The sequence below is a fragment of the Piliocolobus tephrosceles genome, chromosome 4 (genome assembly GCF_002776525.5).
Source record: "Piliocolobus tephrosceles isolate RC106 chromosome 4, ASM277652v3, whole genome shotgun sequence".
NCBI classification, from domain to species: Eukaryota; Metazoa; Chordata; class Mammalia; order Primates; family Cercopithecidae; genus Piliocolobus; species Piliocolobus tephrosceles.
Window position 1 is genome coordinate 8,430,731 of NC_045437.1, and position 21,534 is coordinate 8,452,264.

The 21,534-nt window shown below is 39.0% G+C and overlaps 1 protein-coding gene across 1 annotated transcript in view; it reads right to left on the minus strand.

The window, feature by feature from the left end:
• Nucleotides 1-21,534, minus strand: part of SEMA5A (semaphorin 5A) — a 510,195-nt gene that overhangs the window by 36,064 nt on the left and 452,597 nt on the right. Inside the window, exon 17 of the mRNA XM_023218224.2 lies at nt 2,213-2,438. Within this exon, the coding sequence (XP_023073992.1) occupies nt 2,213-2,438 (226 nt within the window). The remainder of the gene's footprint in view (nt 1-2,212; nt 2,439-21,534) is intronic.

Genomic DNA, 21,534 nt, shown 5'->3' on the forward strand with positions numbered 1-21,534 from the left:
ACTTGAACCTAGGAGTTCAAGACTAGCCTGGGCAACTTGGAGAAAATCCATCTCTACAAAAAATAAAAAATTAGCTGGGTGTGGTGATGCACACCTGTAGTTCCAGTTACTCAGGAGGCTGAGATAGGAGGATTGACTGAACCCTGAGATTGAACCATGATTACACCACTGTACTCCAGCCTGGGCAACAGAGGGAGACCCTGTCTCAACAAACAAACAAACAAAAACCAAAAAATTGCATGGGTCTTAGTCATTTAAAAAGTTATGTGGGATATACTTATCCTGAAAAAGATCCATGGGATATACTTGTACTAGAAAAAACTTCTGAAAGGTAGCTGAAACCTGCATTTCAATTTTGTGCTTTATCTCACCACCCTAGGGGGAGTTCACAAGATCATCCTTTATAAAATGTACATCTTTAAGTCCTCAGTTATCTTTCTCTTGGTATTTCATCATATACCTTCTCTTCTAAATACAGCAAGAGTTTACAAAATTAAAAAGAATGACTATTATTTTGTTACTCATTTTTCCAGGTGGGTGGTATTTGTTTAAGTTGTATGTTTATTCACATAAAACACTGTATGAAAGCAGACTCTTTTTATTTGCTTCAAGAAACAAGGAGCTTGTGTAATCACTGAAATACAGTGAGCAGTGGTGTGAGGACAGGAGAGAGTTAATGTCAGTGAGAACAACAGGATGAGGAAGCAGGCTTGTAAAGCAAGTGGCTCCTGCTGCACCTGCTGGGCATCCAGGCTGTTCACTGGCTCCCAGGAGAAGTCATGGTGATCTGTGACAAGAGAGCAGCTGGTGGCCGTCACGCAGAGCCACGCTGTCTCAGAGCCTTCCTTGTGGCAACACCAAGTAGATCCACCAAACCTCCATGAATTTATCCCACAATAAATTCTGTCCAATATGGCAACACATCAGCTTGGTAGCACTTGTCTAGGCTATTCACTCTGGGTATAAGACCCCTTCTCTATAAATGGTGCCTGTCCTTTCATGTTGGGAGAATAAGGTAGAATCACCAGTGCGAAGATGCTAAGGCATATCTAAAAATGGCCTCAAGATATAACAATCACTGTTCTCATCAAACTGTGTATCAAGGACCCATCTATGAATATCTATTTCCTTTTCTCTTGGTATCTTTTCTTTTGGAAGAGATTTTGCCCAATTAGAGGAGACTGAAAAACAGAAATGAAGAACAAAGCAAAGCATCAAGCTCTTAAGGACCACCAGGCTCAATTCCTTTTTCTGCAGGTGAGACAGCTGAGCTCTAGGGAGAGAAAGTGAATTGCCCCAGGTAAAGGGACCACTTGGTGTTAAGGCCAGGCAGAGGCCAGGTCTGGTTTCTGCCTCAGGACTTTCTCCATGCTATTACTATGGCATTCAAGGGATTTACTCAATTATGAGGAGCAAAGTGATTTCAAAGACTAGTCTAGTATCCTCACACACTGTGCTTTTTAAAAACAGAAAAATCCTTTCATAGGTACAAAGAGAAATGCACTTCCATTGCCTTTGCGAAGTTTCGGGATAAATAAAGAAAACTTTTTTTTCAGCTTACGTTTTAGTGCCAGAAGACGTACGAAAGATCACTGATGCTTCCCCAGTACATTTTCTGATACTAAATAAATCTCACACAAATGATTCTGGGTCTATAATAAATATAATGCTACCGGGGACCTGATTTCATAGTATCACTCCAATATCTAACTTCTTACAGCGAGGCTCTTTTCTTTCAGTTTGTCCTACAGTCAGTTGTGCTGTACAGGGATCACTGTTTTCAAGGCTACTAAGCCATAAATAACCAAAAAGAGGCCGGGCGCGGTGGCTCACACCTATAATCTCAGCACTTTGGGAGGCCGAGGCGGGCGGATCACGAGGTCAGAAGACTGAGACCGTCTGGGCTAACACGGTGAAACCCCGTCTCTACTAAAAATGCAAAAAAAGGAAAAAAAAAAAAAATTAGCCAGGCATGGTGGCGGCGCCTGTGGTCCCAGCTACTCGGGAGGCTGAGGCAAGAGAATGGCGTGAACCCGGGAGGCGGAGCTTGCAGTGAGCCGAGATCGAGCCACTGCACTCCAGCCCAGGCGACAGAGCGAGACTCCGTCTCAAAGAAAAAAAAAAAAAGGTCCTACTGCTGTTTATGACCTTAGAGATAAGATCAAAGGCCCTTCCATGGAAGTGGGTCAGCCCCCACGGAATCACTACTCACCGTCTGTGGAGCAGCCACTGGTGCCGTCGCTAGAACAGTACCGCATTTCGATTCTCTGTCTTCCCACCTCCAGCAAATTCGGATCGGGCAGGCGGGCTTTGCACGTGTATCGGAACCGCTGCTCGTAGTGGCCGCCGTTGTCAGAGATGTTGACAGGCGTCCAGGGTGTCCAGGGTGTGGTCTTCTTCAGCTCAGGACACGGGTTGGTGTTGCAAGGCTGGTACTCCTGGGGAGAACGTGCAGGCGAGCGTTACCATACAGGGTGAACACAGCAACCTCGCGAAGGGCTCCTTTCCTTCAGGGAAAGATAGGCGTCTCTAAAACACCAGCTCCTAAGACACAGCTACTCTACCAAACTAAAAACACATTTATGTTAAATTAGGCATTCAACAGAATGCTCAGTGTTCAAGACATCTCCAAAAGGAATCCGCAGTCTCTCCTGTGTAAACAATGGGAATGAGACAACCAACTTAATTGCTTGTGGGAAAAAACCCCAGTGATCCCATAAAAATCATCTTCCTTTCACTTAATAACTAGCTGAAAGTACCCATTATTCTGATGTTAAGTTTAGCATTTTCTTGAAAAGATTCATCTGTAAACCTCATAATTTTCAGTTTGAGATGAACGGGTGTTTTAAGACCTGGGATCACAGATGTGAGGTGTTAGAGTGGTGGCGGGGGCCACAAGATAAAATGATACAAGAGACTTTTTTACATATAAGAAGGGTTCCCCACCATCTCACAGCTAACACCTTCAAAGCCCTTCTCAGCGTCTCCTGAGAGTACACTGAGATGTAAGTTCTGTTCCCTCCCTCCCAGGTACCTCCCTTGGAATCACAGGTAGGAGGGTCCTGGGTAGATGAGCACACAGTGGCTTTGGAGGTCTGGCAGGTGGAGATGATGAAAATCTGCCTGGAGCACCTACTGATTTGTTTGACAAGCATTCTACATACAATTGCTGCAAACACAGAGCCCAGTAGGAGGGACACAGGAGTTGACTTTGGATGCAGTGTGACATAATTTCTCCATTTTAGAGCAACGGGTTTCACTGGAGGGGAAACCTTACGCATAATACACCTAGTGATGGCCACAGGATCAAAGATTTTTAACTATTTTATTAATAAAATAAATCACTCATTAAGCTTTATCATAAAATAAGAAAATCACTCTATCATTTCTCCACTTCTTTCAGTTGCATATTTTGATACTTATCACCATAATGCTAAACTTGACTTTGGGTTCTTTCGGTAAAACCTTTGAATCTACAAATTCCTTTGGTTTTAGAATTATGATTATTATTATTAATATTATTATTATTATTTTGAGATGGAGTCTCGCTCCGTCGCACAGGCTGGAGTGCAGTGGCGCGATCTTGGCTCACTGCAAGCTCCGCTTCCTGGGTTCACGCCATTCTCCTGCCTCAGCCTCCCGAGTAGCTGGGACTACAGGCGCCCGCCACCACGCCTGGCTAATTTATTGTAGTTTTAGTAGAGACGGGGTTTCACCATGTTAGCCAGGATGGTCTAAATCTCCTGACCTCGTGATCTGCCTGCCTTGGACTCCCAAGGTGCAGGGATTACAGGCGTGAGCAGAAATATTCTTGATTACTTCATTTCATGCTCACCCTCCCTTTTCTTGCTGCATCGCTTATCTTTTGGATGTAAACTCATTTATCCATTTTTACATTTCTCATCTTTTATCTCATAGTTTCCATATCTTCATCTTTTGCTCTAGTTTCTGGAAGATTTCCTCAACCTTATCTTCCAAAATGATGATTGAAATATTCATCTTATCTACTACATTTTAAATTTCCAAAAGCCTTTTTGTGTCTATTTTTTGGTTCTTGATTATTCCCTTTTATTGTATCCTATTCTTATTTTTTTTTTGGTCACACTACTTTCTCCAATTTGAGTACGTTGATGATTTGAATACACTGAGTACATTGATGAATTCTTTCAAGGTTGTAGTCTCTCTCTATAGCTTCTGTATCTTCAAATTGCTGAATTCCCTTTGCTTTTTTGGATCGCTATCTTTCTTGTTAGATTGTTTCTTCTGTGATCTGAACATTCTTTGTTTTCTGCTTTGAATTAGAGTGGAGGGCTAAAAAGTTTAACTGGAAGGTCTAAGGACAGAGAAGTGTATAGACCTGGTCAGATCTGGTTAAGCATCTTTAACCAGAATTTAAGAATCTTTGTCAGAATCTTAAACCTTTCCTGCTGGACTCTTCAGAGACCCCTGAGAAGACTGCTCCAGTGTCTTATCTGTCTGGATGCTGGCGACTGAGCCATGGAGGATCTGGGAGCCAAGTGGAGGAAGAGCGCTGAACTCTCAGTGTCCAGTAGACAGTCATTTATCTGACTCTGCCTTTCTCAGTTCTGAAGCACCCAGTTAACTGAGCTCAGTGCTCAGAGGTCCAGAGATGCTCTCTTTTCCTCTCCAGAAAATAAGCTTCCTAGCGTCTGTCAGACAGAGCAGGTCTAGTCCCCTTGGTGGAGTGGGAGAGAGATAGGGAGGTCTGACAACTTCTTAAACAGAAGTCAGCCAATGTTACTTTGCCACTAACAAAGAAAATGGGGCTGCTGATTCCTGAGCTCTCTGAGGGGTCTCTGGTGTGCACTGAGATGATTCTTTTCATGTATGTGCTGGGGGTCCCCAAGATCCCTCCAGTTTCTATGATTAGATAGCAGGATCCATAGGACTCTGTATGCAGCAGTGTTTTTCAGCTATAATTTATTACAGTAAGAGAATACAAAGCAAAATCAGGAAAGAGAAAACGCACATGGGGTAGAAGTCCAGACAAAGCCGGATGGCACAACCAAGAGACCTCTCTCAGCAGAGTCACAAAGGATGTACTCAGGTCTCCCAGCAGCTAGTTCTGATGATGTACAGGGAAGATGGTCTACCAGGGAAGCTCACTGGAGACTTGGTGCTCAGGGTTATCACTGGGGTCTGGTTTCAGAAGCATCCTTGCTTTGCATTTACCAAAAGTCCAGATTCCCCCAAGGAAGCTTTCAGTATACACCACATTGTTTGTACAGACAATTTAAGCACAGAGAGCCACTCTTGCCATCTGGGAATGGCAGAAACCTTCCTGAAATCCAGCTTCCCAGATGCCAGTCAACAGCTAGCCTTGCAAGCAGGCCATTCTAAGAATCATAGGACTGGGCAGCATTGTCTTCCACATAATTCTCCGCTGCTAGACTTGAATTCATGCTTCTTCAGTGTATTTCCAGATTCTACTTTTTAAAAACAACATGGTTCTTTCTCTTTTATTCTGACTTTGTGCATTTATGCCTTGAAAAATCAACCCCTCTAATACTGTATTAGTATGTTTCCAGTAGGATAAAAAGCAACTTGTGTGTCCACACCACCAACTTTACCTTGGAACCTAATACGATCTTTATTTTGTACTGTTTTAAATACTCTAACTAGCTTTTTTTTTTTTTACTTACAGTGCATTTATTTTTTATTTTTTTTATGGTGGATAACACTCAGGATTTTTGTGACATCATAGGCTTTTAACAGAAAATATGTAAAGCGATCATCGCTGTTGCTTTGATTTAATACTCTCCAGGCACTCCTCCCAGCCTTCACCATCTCTACATCAACAAATACTAGACAGATAGATGACTTCATTTTCTTGTGTTTATAGCATCTTTTATTATGGCATCTTTTGAATGCTGCCTCTTAAATGAAAAAGCCCCAATGAATGCCATAAACCCAATCATGTAAAAAGCCAGGCACAACATGTGTGTGATCTCTTTCACTTGGAATGAAAAAGCACATGACAGGAAAGCAATAAACCCTTGTCTTGGACCCTCTGTGCCTCTGGTATGGGGATGCTCTCACCTCTGGATTGAAAATGCCATATGCCACGGCCCTTCCCTCCCTCACTCTGAGCCAGCCTGGCCAGGTAAGCATCCCAGAGCTCCTTGCTGAAATGGGCTCAAAACACATGCAGCTTGGCCATGTGTGGTAGCTCACATCTGTAATCCCAGCACTTTGGGAAACCAAAGTGGGTGGATCATCTGAGGTCAGGAGTTCGAGACCAGCCTGGCCAACATGGTGAAACCCTGTCTCTACTAAAAACACAAAAATTAGCTGGGCATGGTGGCGGGTGCCTGTAGTCCCAGCTACTCGGGAGGCTGAGGCATGAGAATTGCTTGAACCTGGGAGGCGGAGGTTGCAGTGAGCCGACATTGTGCCACTGCACTCCAGCCTGGGCAACAGAGTGAGACTCCATCTCAAACAAACAAACAAACAAACATCATGTGCCGTTTAGGGACCTCTGTTTGAAGAGTGCTGGTCTTGGGTCTTCACAAATGCAGCATTACCTATAAATTAGTCAAATATTACATCTTCATAAATATATTTAAAGGATTCCACCAATAATTCTTAGGTTTCCCACACTGTAAGCTCCGTTCTTTCTACAGAGATGAAGTCTAATTTTTGAAATGAATGAGGCACAAATGTGTTTGAAAGCTGGCTCAAGTGTCTGCATTGGCATCTGTGTGTTGGTCCCAGAGGTGGGTGCAGCTCATGGCTAAGAAAGATCAGTTTAGTCTCTTTAGATCTAAGCCTCCAACAACAGTCTGTTCGTATGTTCTTATTTTCTCATGGTTCAAAGCTTAACATGAGACTCAGAATTTCTCCTTTCAAGTGCTTTTTGAGATTTAATTATGATACATTCACTTGAAGTATCAAATTATGAAATGGTGAGAAACAGTATGGCCAATTTTTTTTATCTTAATGAACAAAATCATGAAGTGATTTAATTCTATTGTGATCATTTATATGGCCTAACTGAATATGTATGTTACAATTTACTAGAGAACCGCTGCTGCAACTATCCAAATGTAGATGGAACTTTAACAACACTGCACTTAACACTAAAGAGATAAATGATTTTAAAAAGGATTTCAGGAAGCTAACTATTATGATTTGGCACATAAGGTTATTAATATTCTGGTGGAAAATATGAGATAAGAATGTTTACTAAAGCAATTGTAAATAATTCCTCCAAATATGTTCCCCATGTATTATGTATTCCAGTCAACAGTGATAAACGCACTCATTTAAACATTTAATCCTGCAACGTGGGAGACACGCTGCTGGTTCTCCCTTACTTCTATGCCAAGTTCTACAGTCATGGCTTCCTGTGTTCCTTCTGTCCTCTCCATCTTAATGGCCTCTTCTAATTCAGGCCCCCATCACCATAGACCTGATTTACAGAATGCAAGCTTGTAGTTCCCTAAAGCTTAAGTGCCTATTTATACTTCTGCATCCACTAATAGACTGCAAATTTGTCAAAAGCAAGAACTTTGTCATGTTTATTTTATATTAGCAATCTTGAGCATAGTAACACTTTTTGGTAAGTGGATAAATCATATTGATTAAGTAACAGATAAGCCTATTGAGATGAAATTTGCATATATTTGGGGAACAGATTTAGGTATTTAAGTGGAACCTCCTGTTTTGCTGTTTATTTTTCCTTTGAGAAAATTAACATATCTTGTATTTCATACACTGAAAGTAACGTAGAGAGATAGAGACAATCCAAGCAGAATTTTGATACCACATGCTCAGAGTGAAGCACAAAAATTACCCTTAAAGTCATCTCATCCATAGCTGAATATGTAAACTAACTTTATTCTCATATGGAATACTTATGGTTTCCATATGCATTTATCAAGTTCTCTTTCAGTAACTAAGCTTAGCCTGCTGAGACTGAAAGCAATTCACGTAAGATAAATAACAAAGTAATTGAATTGTGCTTGCAAAGAGCCACAATACTCAAGCATCTCCATGGAAGTAGAACCATGCTCCCAGAAGCCTGTGGCAAACAGAACAAAGACTGACTGGAAGTTCTGGAAATTAGTTTAGTTGTACCCAGTAAGGAAGGTATATAAAGGAAGGTGGTGGATTCAAAATTATATGGTCACAGAGTGTCTTCTGCTTCCCACCAATATGGAGTAACAGAAACTGGATTAACCCTTTTACCCAAATAACACAAATTTATATTAAATAATGGTTCTTAAGGTACTGGACTTCAGGCAATGAAGGTCAGTGATCACTGAGTAATAGGAGACATATTAGGGGAGACCCACGGTTGCCACAGCCTATAGCCTTGAGAAGCTTCCCGGGCCACGGCATGGGGAGCAGAAACCTAGGCACAGGCTAGAGACTGAGGAGACAGTTTGGAAACTGGAGAATGCCAAAGTGGCTGAAATTATTGGAAAGGAGAAAGTTGCACAAAGTGATCACGTCAGTGACGTGCAAAAATCACCCATCAAGATTTCAACTGAGTACAAATCAGGTAACAGAGGTTTTGACTTAAAAAATCAGCGTGTTCATGTGAAGAAACTACACAGGAGTAGGGAAAGATCTGCCTGAAATGGTCAGCGGGAACAATGTGTGTTACCCACACAGGACCAGGAACAGTGCTCGCTTCAAAGAGCAAAAGTAAAAGACCTCATATCATGGGTTGGTTACCCACGCAGGACCAGGAACAGTGCTCGCTTCAAAGAGGAAAGTAAAAGACCTCATATCATTGGTTGGATACCAAAAGGGGCCTTGCTTCCACAGTGGGGAAAAATTACTGCAGACTAAGCATGGCTTTGATCCCAAGTAACTAAGACTAAAAGTAAGCACCAAAACCATCAAACTGGTTTTACATAATTTAATTATGTCCCCAAAGAGAACCCTAGCATATTTTTAGGACAACAAACGTGTCTACCAGTTTAAATTCACAATGTCTTGCATCCAATCGAAAATTACCAGGTATGGAAAGAGGCCAAAAACACAACCTGTAAAGAAGAGAAAAATCAGTCAATTGAAACTGATGCAGATACGACACAGATGACAGAATGTGTAGTCAACAGCATCAAAACAGTAATTATAACTGCATCCCATATGTTCAAGGAAGACCTCAAAGATATAAGAAATAAATAACTTGCAACATACCAGCTGTAACATACAAAACATTTGCAGACAATTGCAAATGAGACAGTATCTCCAAAGTCGTTCTATGAAGCCAACTTTGATATCAAAACCAGACAAAGACAGAAGGAAAGAAAACTACAGGTGAGTATTCCTCATGAATGTAGATGTTAACATTCTTAAAAAGACTTTAATACATCAAACCAAAAAATATATCAAAAGGTTAATACCTCATGGTCAAATGGCTAGTAGGTCATCAATGAAAGACTGGGTTATCATCTGAAATTCAATTAATGTAATTCATCCTATGAACTGTGTAGAAGTAAACTTGTATAATAATCTCAAGAGATGCAAAAATTGTTGGATAAAAATCAAAATTAATTCCTTATTACAACTCTCAATCAACTTGGAATACAAATAAATTTCCTAAATTTCATGAAGGACAGCTACTAAAAACCTACAGACTGCATCACACTTAATGGTTAAAGCCTGTGTGCTTTCCTCCTAAGATGAGAAACAAGGCAAGGATGTCTGTCCTTATCACTTCTATTCAAGATTAAACTGGAAGTTCTAGCCAGTACAATCAGGAAAGAAAAAGAAACAAAAGTCATCCATATTAAAAGTAAGAAGTAATTGTATTTTTACTCACGAACAATATGATTGTCTATGTAGAAGATGTTATGGAGTCTACCAAAAAAAAAAAAAAGCTACTAGAAGTAGTAATAAATTAATGTATTAAGGCTGCAGAACACAAGATCAATGTAAATATAAAATATTATTTCATTCCTATGCACCAGCAACAAGCTACCAGAAATTAAAATTTTAAAAGAACACTACTTATAGTAGCATCAAAACATAACATACTTAAGATTAAATCTCAAATAAATAGGTGCATGACTTTTATAATGAAAGGAAATGGAATCACTACAATCCTAATCATACTTCCAGGAGGCATTTTTGGTAGAAATTAACAAGTTAATTGTAAATTTCATATGGAATACAAAGTATCTAGAATAGTCAAAATATTTTGGCAAGGAAGAATGAAGTAGGAAGACTTATACTTTCTAACTTCAGGAATCATTATAAAGGTACAATAATCAAGATGCTGCAGTGTAAGCATCAAGATAGAAAGACTGAGCAAAAGAACAGAATGGAAAGTCTAGGAAGAGACCCACCTGTTTACGGCTTATTGATTTGTTTTGTAAATGTACAAAGGCAATTCAATGGAGAAAGCATAGTCTCTTCTGAAAATGATGTTGGAATAATTGAATATCCGTATGTGAAAACATGAATTTTGATCAATAACTTGTTCCATCTATGATAATTGACATAAATGGATCATAGTTCAACATCTAAAACCAAAGAACTCCTAGAAGCAAACACATGAGAACACCTGTGGGGTCTCCGGTTAAGCAAAAATTTTCTAAATAAAATACCAAAAGCATCATCCATAAAATAAAAAACCAATTAAAATGAATTAATCAAAATCAGAAGCTTCTGCCCTTTAAGGATCACAGTTAAGAAAATTAATGGTGAACTATATAGTCTGAGAGAAAGTATTTGCAAATCATATATCTGATAAAAAGACGTGCATTCATTATGTATTTTAAAAGTTAAAACTAGAGTATAAAAACTAATAGAAAAACTGCTGAAAGATATGTATAGGCATTTCAACAAAGATATGTGATCGCAAAACAAGCATACGTAAACTTAGAAAAAGGTAAATTGAAACCACAAGTAAACCACTACACATGTTTTAGAATGACTAAAATTCAAACAACAACAGGAAAAAAAAAAAAAAAAAGCCCCCAAACCCAAAATCCTGTGACAGTATCAGATGCTGATGAGGACACAATGTTTTATATTTACTCAGCCATCCCAAATAAACATCCAGTGCATGTATTTGGATGTGGCTCATAGAAGGGAGAAAGACTCGATATTCAGAATGCTACAAGACAAATTCAGTATATGCTAGTTACTCTGATGATAGGTTGATGATTTAGAGATTTTAGATATTCCTGGTTTCTTTCCACTACTCTTAAAAGTCAGAAAAATACAATAAAATACAATAGAAATGTTTTGAAAAAAATGTGAAACGAACACTATAATCAAAAAGTTGAATATTTCTATGTAGAAATTAATCCACAATCCCACTGTTCTATGCAGTAACTCCATTTCTGCAGGTCTGCTCTATCTCATACACTGCTGATAGCATTGTAAATGGCACAAAACTGTTTGACAACTGTTTGATACTTTCCTAAGAAGTCAAACGTATACGTCGCACATAGCCTACTCATTCCATTCCTCTATACTTACCCAAGAGAAAATAAAACACATGCTCATACAAACACTTGTACATGAATGTTCACAAAAGCTTTATTTGTAATAGTCAAAAAACTGGAGACAACTTATATGGCCATCAGCAGATGGACACATAAACGAAGAATCTTATGGAATATTACTCAGCAATTAAAAGAAAGGAACTCTTGATATACAGAACAACAAAACATCTGAAAATAATCACACACATAAAAAAGCCAGCAAAAAAAAAAAAAACGGAGTGACACTGTAGAATTCTATTCATATAATGTTAGGGAATATGAAAACTAATGCAGAGAGACAGAAAGCAATCGGTGCTTATCTGAGACTAGGGAGTACTGGGAGGGGTATCAGGGAGGTGTTGCAAAAGGAAATCAGGAAACTTGGGTTGATGGACATGTTCACTACCTTTATTGTGTTAATGGTTTTATGAATGTACAAATACCTTAAAATTGATCAAATTTTTATCATTGTAAACATGTAGTGCATTGTATGCCAACCATACCTCAATAAAAGTACAAAACTGTATGGTTTCAGAAAAACAAGCCTCTTTCTAATACATGGTGTCTTCTTTGCTCATTTAGAAATTATATCTTGAGGCCAGGCGTGGTGGCTCATGCCTGTAATCCCAGCAGTTTGGGAGGCTTAGGTGGGTGGATAATGAGGTCAAGAGATCAAGACCATCCTGGTCAATATGATGAAACCCTGTCTCTACTAAAACTACAAAAATTAGCTGGGCGTGGTGGCAGGCGCCTGTAGTTTTAGCTACTCAGGAGCCTGAGGCAGGAGAATTGCTTGAACCTGGGAGGTGGAGGCTTCAGTGAGCCGAGACCACGCCACTGCACTCCAACCTGGTGATAGAGCAAGACTTCATTTCAAAAAAAAAAAAAAAAAAAAAGAAAGAAAGAAATTATCTTGAAATCATGTCATTTGCATTTGCAGCAACACGAATGGAGCTGAAGGTCACTATCTTTAGTGAAATAAGTCAGGCCCCAAAACACAAATATCACATGTTCTTACTTATATGCAGGAGCCAATAAAAAGTGGATCACATGGAGGTAGAGAAATACAGTAAACAGAGTTTGAGAAAGGTAAGTGGAAGAGAGAGGAGGATGAAAGAGAAGCAGATTAAAAAGTAAAAACATGCAGCTGGATAGAAGGAGTAAATTCAGTATTTGCTAGCGGAATAGGGTAACTATAATTTAGCAGAAATGCATTGTACTTGGGTGGTGGACACCCTAAATACCCTGGCTTGATCACACAGACACACATTATATACATGTAACAATATCTCACGTGTACACCACAAATTTGTACAAATAAAAAATGGTATCCCAAACAACTGTGAGTTTGTACATACCTGCATATATTAAAATTATAGTAATTTTTCTCATGGCATTTATGTTTGGTTACTTAGGACTGAATATGACCAGTATTTGTAGATAAATGCTTCATAAATATAAAGCGTGCACTATCCGTTCCATTTTTACATTCCACCATATATGTCCAAAAAATGACGCTATTTTCTATCACATAGCCAGCCAGTACATTGACTATGCATTATGATGTGTGTTTGTGTGTGTGTGTGTGTGTGTGTGTATAGCCTGCGCGTGTTCCTCATTCTTTTAAAATCACTTATTTCCCTTCTAATCAGTTTCTTTGGCAACAGTGCATTTTCCTGCTGGCACGGGCCTTTGAACATGAGGGAATTATCATACAATCACCTTCCATGGGATTTGGAGAAGTGTGGGAGTCACAGGGTAACTTAGGAGAACTTGACTTCCAGGACTGTTTCTTACTTACTCACCATCCAACCCTCTAAAAACACATTCAAATGCTTGTAGTACCTCCCACCAAATGCCATGTAAGAGGATAGACGAGCTGATCTCCTAACACCAAAATGCCTTTGCAATCCACAACCTTGCTTTAGATTTACTCAGCCATCCCAAATAAACTCCCAGGGCATGTATTTGAATCTGGCTCATAGAAGGCGAAAAGAGGCGATATTCAAAATGCCAAAAGACAAACTCAGTATATGCTAGTTTCTCTGGAGAGAAGTTAACGATTTAGAGATTTTCGATATTCCTGGTTTCTTTCCACTACTCTTACTAGTCATAAAAGCACAATAAAATACAATAGAAATGTTTTGAAAAAATGTGAAAACAATATTGTAACCAAAAAGTGAGCATTTCTAAAGTGGCAAATCATCCACAATCCCACTATTCTATGCAGTAACTGACTTTCTGCAGGTTTGCTCTAAGTAGCTACAGTACTCTCGAAATACCTTATCATGCATCACGAATATTTACTATGCCGCTTGTCTGCAAGGGGGTCTCCCAAGCCTGTGAGCTTCTCTAGGGCAAAGCTGGGGATGGATGCGACTTCATGTCTCACCTGACTAACTGGCACCCTCACTGGCTCCAGGTGGGGAGCAACTGAGCCAAAATCTCAAGGGCTTTTCAATGGACGGGTTCACTTTCAACCTGTAGCCAACCTGGGTTCTTCTAAGTGCAGAAAAGCAAACACATACTCCTCTGCTTTCTTGCTCAAAAATGATGTATGTATGTGCACACACATTTATATGTGTGTGTGTATACAAAAATGGAACTGCCTTTCCTCCTTACACATTATTGTAGGCATTCCTTTTTATAACAGTCTAAAGCTCAGGAGAATAAGAAAATCAGTGCTGCCACTGGAAATCTTCTTTATCACAGAGGCTGTGATTTGTGGGCACTTTTGCTTCCATAAACTTACATCTCAAATGATAAGATCCATCTATTTATTTTATTGTCTCACTGTAATGTCTTTAAATTCTCACTCTCTGAGAGCAAAAGCCAGGAATTCAAATATCTTTTTCCTAGCAAATATCTTGCAATGAGAGGAGTAAGTACTTTTAGATGGAAGTAAATACTCGTCCTTTGGGAAAAGTGTCCTTCTCAAGCTAACAATTGAAATGGGTGACCTTGAGCAGAGACATCCACCTTTTACTTCTATTCTTCCATTTTTAAGCGAAAATGTTTAAATATACTGTAAGTGCTTGAGAACATGAAGATAATTTGTACAGATTTTAAGAGTTCTTATGAGGAACTTTGGAAGCATTCGAATACATAACAAAAATCAAAGTGAGATTCTGTTATTTAAGATTAAGGCTTCAGGTGAACTGTCATGAATTTGCTTTTACAATAATTCATGGGGACATTCACCCTAGATTCTTTTAAGGACAAAAAAAGGTGGCAAATGTTGGTCTGCCGCCTTACCAGAAAATTTCAGCTGGGTATGTACACACACACACATACACACACACACACACACACACACACACACACAGTCATACATATGCAACAATAAGAAAAACAAGATTTAGAAAAAAAAATTCTGCCTGTAATAATAGGATATGTATGTGATGGTTACAGTCACATAAACATACTTGTATAGGGCCAACCTGGCTCCATTTTTTTGGCAAGAAAATATAAAATAAAATTAGAATAATAGAGTACTTATGGCAGGCATACTCATGTCCTTGACGAACCATCTCATTGATAAAAATATATATTGCATTAAAAACTCTTCATTCAGCAGCATAGGCCACTAATAGTAAATAGTTTGCAAAGACCTGATTATTAGTCTATGATAAGTTAATATTTTCTGTTTAAATTGATATCTAACATTTTTAAGTTTTGAGATTTGAGAAATATAAAATATATAAATATACAAACTATAAATATAAATAAAAATAAATGTGAATCGCATGGTTTAAATATATGCCAACTTGCTTTTCACCTGAAAATTAAAGGCAAATAATTTAAATACCATTTTCCTCTCCTAGATCATTTGGATGCCATTAAAAATTTTTTGCTTTTTAAAACTAACACTCCTTAGCAAATGCAAAAGGACGGAAATAATAATAAGCAGTCTCTCAGACCACAGTGCAATCAAATTAAAACTCAGGATTAAGAAACTCACTTAAAACCACACAACCACACAACTACATGGAAACTGAACAACCTGCTCCTGAATGACTACTGGATAAATAACAAAATTAAGGCAGAAATAAATAAGTTACTTGAAACCAATGAGAACAAAGACACAATGTACCAGAATCTCTGGGACACAGCCAAAGCAGTATTTAGAGGGAAATTTATAGCACTAAATGCCTACAAGAGAATGTAGGAATGATCTAAAATTGACACCCTAATGTTACAATTAAAAGAGCTAGAGAAGCAGCAGCAAACAAATTCAAAAGCTAGCAGACAACAAGAAATAACTAAGAAAGAGCTTCTGCACAGCAAAAGAAACTATCATCAGAGTGAACAGGCAACCTACAGAATGGGAGAAAATTTTTGTGGTCTATCCATCTGACAAAGGGCTAATATTCCAGAACCTACAAAGAACTTAAACAAATTTACAAGAAAAAAGACAACCCCATCAAAAAGCGGGTGAAGGATATAAACAGACACTTCTCAAAAGAAGACATTTATGCAGCCAACAAACATATGAAAAAAAGCTCAACAGCAATGGTCATTAGAGAAATGCAAATCAAAAACACAATGAGATACCATCTCACGCCAGTTAGAATGGTGATCATTAAAAAGTCAGGAAACAATACATGCTAGAGAGGATGTGGAGAAATGGGGACGTTTTTACACTATTGGTGGGAATATAAATTTGTTCACCCATTGTGGAAGACAGTGTAGCGATTCCTCAAGGCTCTAGAACCAGAAATACCTTTTGACTCAGAAATCCCATTCTGGGTATATACCCAAAGGATTATAAATCATTCTACTATAAAGACACATGCACACTTATGTTTATTGCAGCACTGTTCACAATAGCAAAGACCTAGTGTCTTTCAAATTGTCTATCCATGATAGAGTGGATTAAGAAAATGTGGCACATATACACCATGGAATACTATGCAGCCATAAAAAAGGATGAGTTCATGTCCTTTGCAGAGACTTGGATGAAGCTGGAAACCATCATTCTCAGCACACTAACACAAGAACAGAAAACAAAACACCACATGTTCTCACTCATAAGTAGGAGTTGAACAGTGAGAACACATGGACACAGGGAGGGGAACATCACACAGGGGGGCCTGTCGGAGGTGGGGGTAGGGGAGGGATAGTATTAGGAGAAATACCTAATGTAGATGACAGGTTGATGGGTACAGCAAACCACCATGGCACATGTATACCCATGTAACAAAACTGCATGTTCTTTACATGTATCCCAGAACTCTTAGAGTATAATTTAAAAAAAAAAAAAAAACTGAAGGAGCTTAGGGTGAAACAATTGTAGCATCGTCTGTTGTCTTACTCAATTGGTAAAACTCCTAAAGACCTCTCACAAAAACTCAGGGGTAGCCATGTAGTTTGCACTACCCAGTCTTCTTGTTTTCATGAGGCATGTGGGATTGTGTGTCCTCAGGGTCCACAGGTGAACAGTCCTGCTTAGAGCCTTCAGAGCAGCGGGTCCATCTTCTTCCATCACCTGCACCCTGACTCCTTCATTGTGACGCAGCTCTGATCTGAGGGGCCCTCTGATAGGAAGCACCCACTCACACACCTGTGGTGGGGAGAATTCTAACAAACCCCGAGATTCCCACCACCTGGGTGTCACGCTCTGCATCATCTTTTCTCTCTTGAAGTGTTGGTGAGAAGATGATGGGATAGTCACCCTCTTAATCAGGTTACAATAATCCACAACCTCCTCGTACCTAGAAAGAGATTTTTTTTTTGCTGGCTTTGAAGAAGGAAGCTGCCTTGTGGTGAGTGAGCCATATGGCTAGGACTAAGAGCAGCCTAGGAACCGAGAACGCCACCCTCTAGCCTATAGCCAGCAGGAAACACAAGACCTCAGTCCTAAAACTGCAGGGAACTAAATTCTACAAATACCTAGCAAGCTTGAAACACTCAGCCACAGAAAGACTGCAGTTCTGGCCAACACCTCAATTTCAGCCTGTGAGACATTGAGCTGAGGGCACTGTCTGAATTTTCCCAGACTTTGACGCACGGAATAATCAGATAATAAATGCATGTAGTATTAAACCATTGAATTTGTACTAATTTATTACAGAGTAATAAAACCCTAATATACGTGTGTGTGTGTAGATATAGATATAGATGATATAGATATACACATCCAGTTTCCCACTGGCAAGGAATTTTCCATATGGAAGACTCATTATCATCTTGCTATGGTATTTCTACAGTGTTTTCTCATGAAAAAGTTTCAGTTTAAAAAAAAAAAAGACCATTACTTGTTATTAATGGTACATAGGCAATTTGAGGTGTTGATGAAAGTCCTGCAGGTTATCTAGCAAGGTGAGGTCAGTGGTTACGATTCATGTTATTTTAAGGTACCTGATATTATTCAGAACTCACATTTCTGAATTTAACTTTCCAGAATAGTGATAAACTATGCATGTGTTGACAATTTGTACTTCAACTTTAACAATTCCATTAAAGCTCTGAATTGCAGTCCACTATTTTTGAGTGAGTAAGTATCCTTTGCTTTAAGGGAATTCACAGAACTTAAAAGTGGTGTTCTATTCCTTCCAGGGAAGAGTTTTTCCTCAAGGATGACTCTGCAGGGTACTCATGAGTGCTACAGGAAAAGCATCTGTTGTCAAGAAAGACTGAGAAGTCTGGGTTAAAGAAAGTTAAATGGGTTTCTCCAAATGAGTGATCAGAACTGCGCTTGGAGCCCTTTTACTCAGAGCTTCTTGCAAATGCTGCCAGGGAGAATGCTATCTGGAATCAAACAAATTCTCAAGAGATGTGAGAATTTTGTTGTTGTATGACAGATGCTACAATCGATTTACTGATTTAAAAACTGAAAATAAGGGTGTATGCCTACTGTTTTGAAGTTGTATAGAAGTTACCTTTTTCTGCCCAATGTAAAAATAATTCAAAAGATTGAGGATGGAGTGTTATGTTCATAAAATTCTTAGCCCATTGCTTCTGTATTTTAATGGGGAAAACTGTCTAAAATATCCACCTCCTTTAAGACTCTTTGTAGGTGACTTGAGTTTCCAGTGACTACCTAAGACAGAGAGAGTTGATTCTTCATTAGTGTTGATGTCTTGAAAATGATTTTCTTCTCTGAGTTCACTCAGAAGTGGGCTAGTCAGCCTAAACTGTGATGCTCTGTGCTCACTCCCAAGTTCATTGCTCTGTGTTATAAGCAGGAGAGTTCACCAAGGTCTGCCCAGCGTTGTACTCCCTTCAATCCTTAACCTAGTGCCTCCACTTTCTCATCTGTAAAATGGGATAGAAAGTCATCCACAATGCTAATTTAGAAGCATTAAGTGAGATAATGTGTTTACAGTGATTAGCATGGAGCCTGTTCTATAGGGCATCTTTACACAGAGCCCTGGAAGCAAAGATCAGATGCACATCACGAAAGCATCACGGATTCTCCAAAATGGCCACTGGAGAAATCATCCTCTCTCCTAGAAAATGCACATGGTCACAATACCCCATAATTATCCTATGAGGAATATCCACAGCAGGGTGCATTTATCTAACTGGTAAAAGAAGTTTAAATTTAACTTGCATCCAAGTTTCGAGGGGTATCATTTTACTCCATCTGTGCTCATCCAGTGGAAAATTATCTTCTAAATATGATGTTATCTGAGTTTATATGAAGCTGTCTTTTTATCAGTTCATATTCTATAAATAAGTAGTTAAGATTTACTGCTCTAAAAGATAGTAGTAGAAACATTTATTTAATCTAAAATTCTCACATCATGAATGAAGTATTTGCACAGCTATGGTCAATGTCCTTGTCACATTTCATTTAATTGTATGCAAATATTTGGAACTCTTGGGAGTTTTCCTGGCTCTCTATGCTGGGATTTCATCATTTAATGGATCTGGGAATTGGAAAATATGTATGTGTTATCAACATCACTTTCCTACAATTTAAATCCCAAGGAACTGCATTTTGTTGTTCTTTTATTGGTCAATTTACTATGGGAAATTAATTGTGTTCCTCTTAAATTCAGATTTTAAATGACTTTTTAAAATAACTCAGGTAATTTAGTTAGATTCTTATTATGGCATTAATATTTCCTGCCAGAACTTATGGATAATGACCTACATACCATAATTTAAACATGTACATGTTTGAAACTAAAAGTCAAAGTAATGTTGCCTAAGTGATATTTTCTATACAACACAGTTATGATAATTGAAATATCCGGTTTTCCATTCATTCATCCCTCTGTCCATCCGCCCATCCATTCATCTTTCAGTAATCACTGTTTGAACATCTATACCATGTGCAAGATGCTAAGATTTCTCCTGAGAATTCTCAGACACTAATGGTTAAAATAAACCCATGAAGTTTAAGGGAGACATGTGGAAGTGCCATCAGCCCTACAACAACTACTTATGAAAGGAGTTAAGATGCAAGAGGGACTTAGTGTCACATAACACTAGTACACAGTAATTGTCACTCTGGCCAATCCTATCAACCACCTGATTGAGGACTCTGTGTCTGACAGACTGACTTGTTTCATATACAGGTGCCATTGTCTTCCTTGATCATGGTACTAGAATTGCAACACATGCAGCAGTTTAGTTACCGTGAGCAATCAATTCTGCCTAAATTATCCATGCCCTAAAAGTGGAATATCATTGCTAACAAAAGGAAAACCTTAGAGAAATCTTAGCCCCTTAGCCCCTTTAATAAAAGTTGAAAATCTTGATCAAAGAAAATAAAAGACCTACTAGTTAGAAATAATAAGTTATCAAAATAGTTGGATGCAAATATTATTTTTGTAATAAAGCTTAAAATTTTTGAGCCCTGGGTTTATAGATACTCAAGATGTGTGCCTCCTGTTCCAGCAGTCATCCAAATGAAAAGACTAGAGTATGATGGCGGCCTTTCCGGAACATGCAGTCCCAACTGAGGGACAAGGTTAATTTGAAAGCCCACAGGATGAGCGGGGCTCCTTGTTCTCCAGTGATGTTTCTGTTGGCTTCCCTCCTGATACGGTTGGGCTATGTCCCCTTCCAAATCTTTTCGTGTAGCTCCCAAAATTCCCACGTATTGTGGGAGGAACCTGTTGGGAGATAATTGATTCATGAGGGCAGGTTTTTCCCTTGTTGTTCTCATGAGTGAATAAGTCTCATGAGATAAAATGGTTTTAAAAACAGGAGTTTCCCTGCATGAGCTCTCTTCTCTTGTCTGCAGCCATGTGAGATATGCCCTTCACATTCCATCATAATTGTGAGGCCTCCACAGCCACGTGGAATTGTAAGTCCAATAAACCTCTTTCTTTTGTAAATTCCCTGGTCTTGTGTATGTCTTTATCAGCAGCATGAAAATAAAATAATAAAGCAAATTGATACTGCGAGTGGGGTACTGCTGAGAAGATAACCCAAAATCTAGAAGTGACTTTGGAACTGCGTAATAGGCAGAGGTTGGAACAGTTTGGAGGGCTCAGAAGACAAAAAATGTGGGAAAGTTTGGAACTTCCTAGAGACTTGTTGAATGGTTTTGCCCAAAATGCTAAAATGCTAATAGCAATATGGATAATAAGATCCAGGCTGAGGTGTTCTCAAAGGGAAATGAAGAACCCGTTGGGAACTGGAGCAAAGGTGACTTTTATTATATTTTAGCAAAGAGACTGGTGGAATTTTTCCCCTGCTCTAGAGATTTGTGGAATTTTGAAGTTGAGGGAGATGATTTAGACTATCTGGTGGAAGAAATTTCCAAGTGGCAAAGCATTCAAGTGGTGACTTGGGTGCTGTTAAGAGCATTCAGTTTTATAAGGGAAGCAGAACACAAAAGTTTGGAAAATTTGCAGCTTGACAATGGGATAGAAAAGAAAATCCCATTTTCTGAGGAGAAATTTAAGCCAGCTGCAGAAATTTGCATAAGTAACAAGGAGCCAAATGTTAATCCCCAAGACAATGGGGAAAATGTCTCCAGGGCAGGTCAGAGGTCTTTTTGGTAGCCCCACTCATTACAGGCCCAGAGGCCTAGGAGGAAAAAGTGGTTATGTGGGCTTGGCCCAGGGTCCCTGTGTTGTGTGCAGCCTAAGGACTTGGTGCC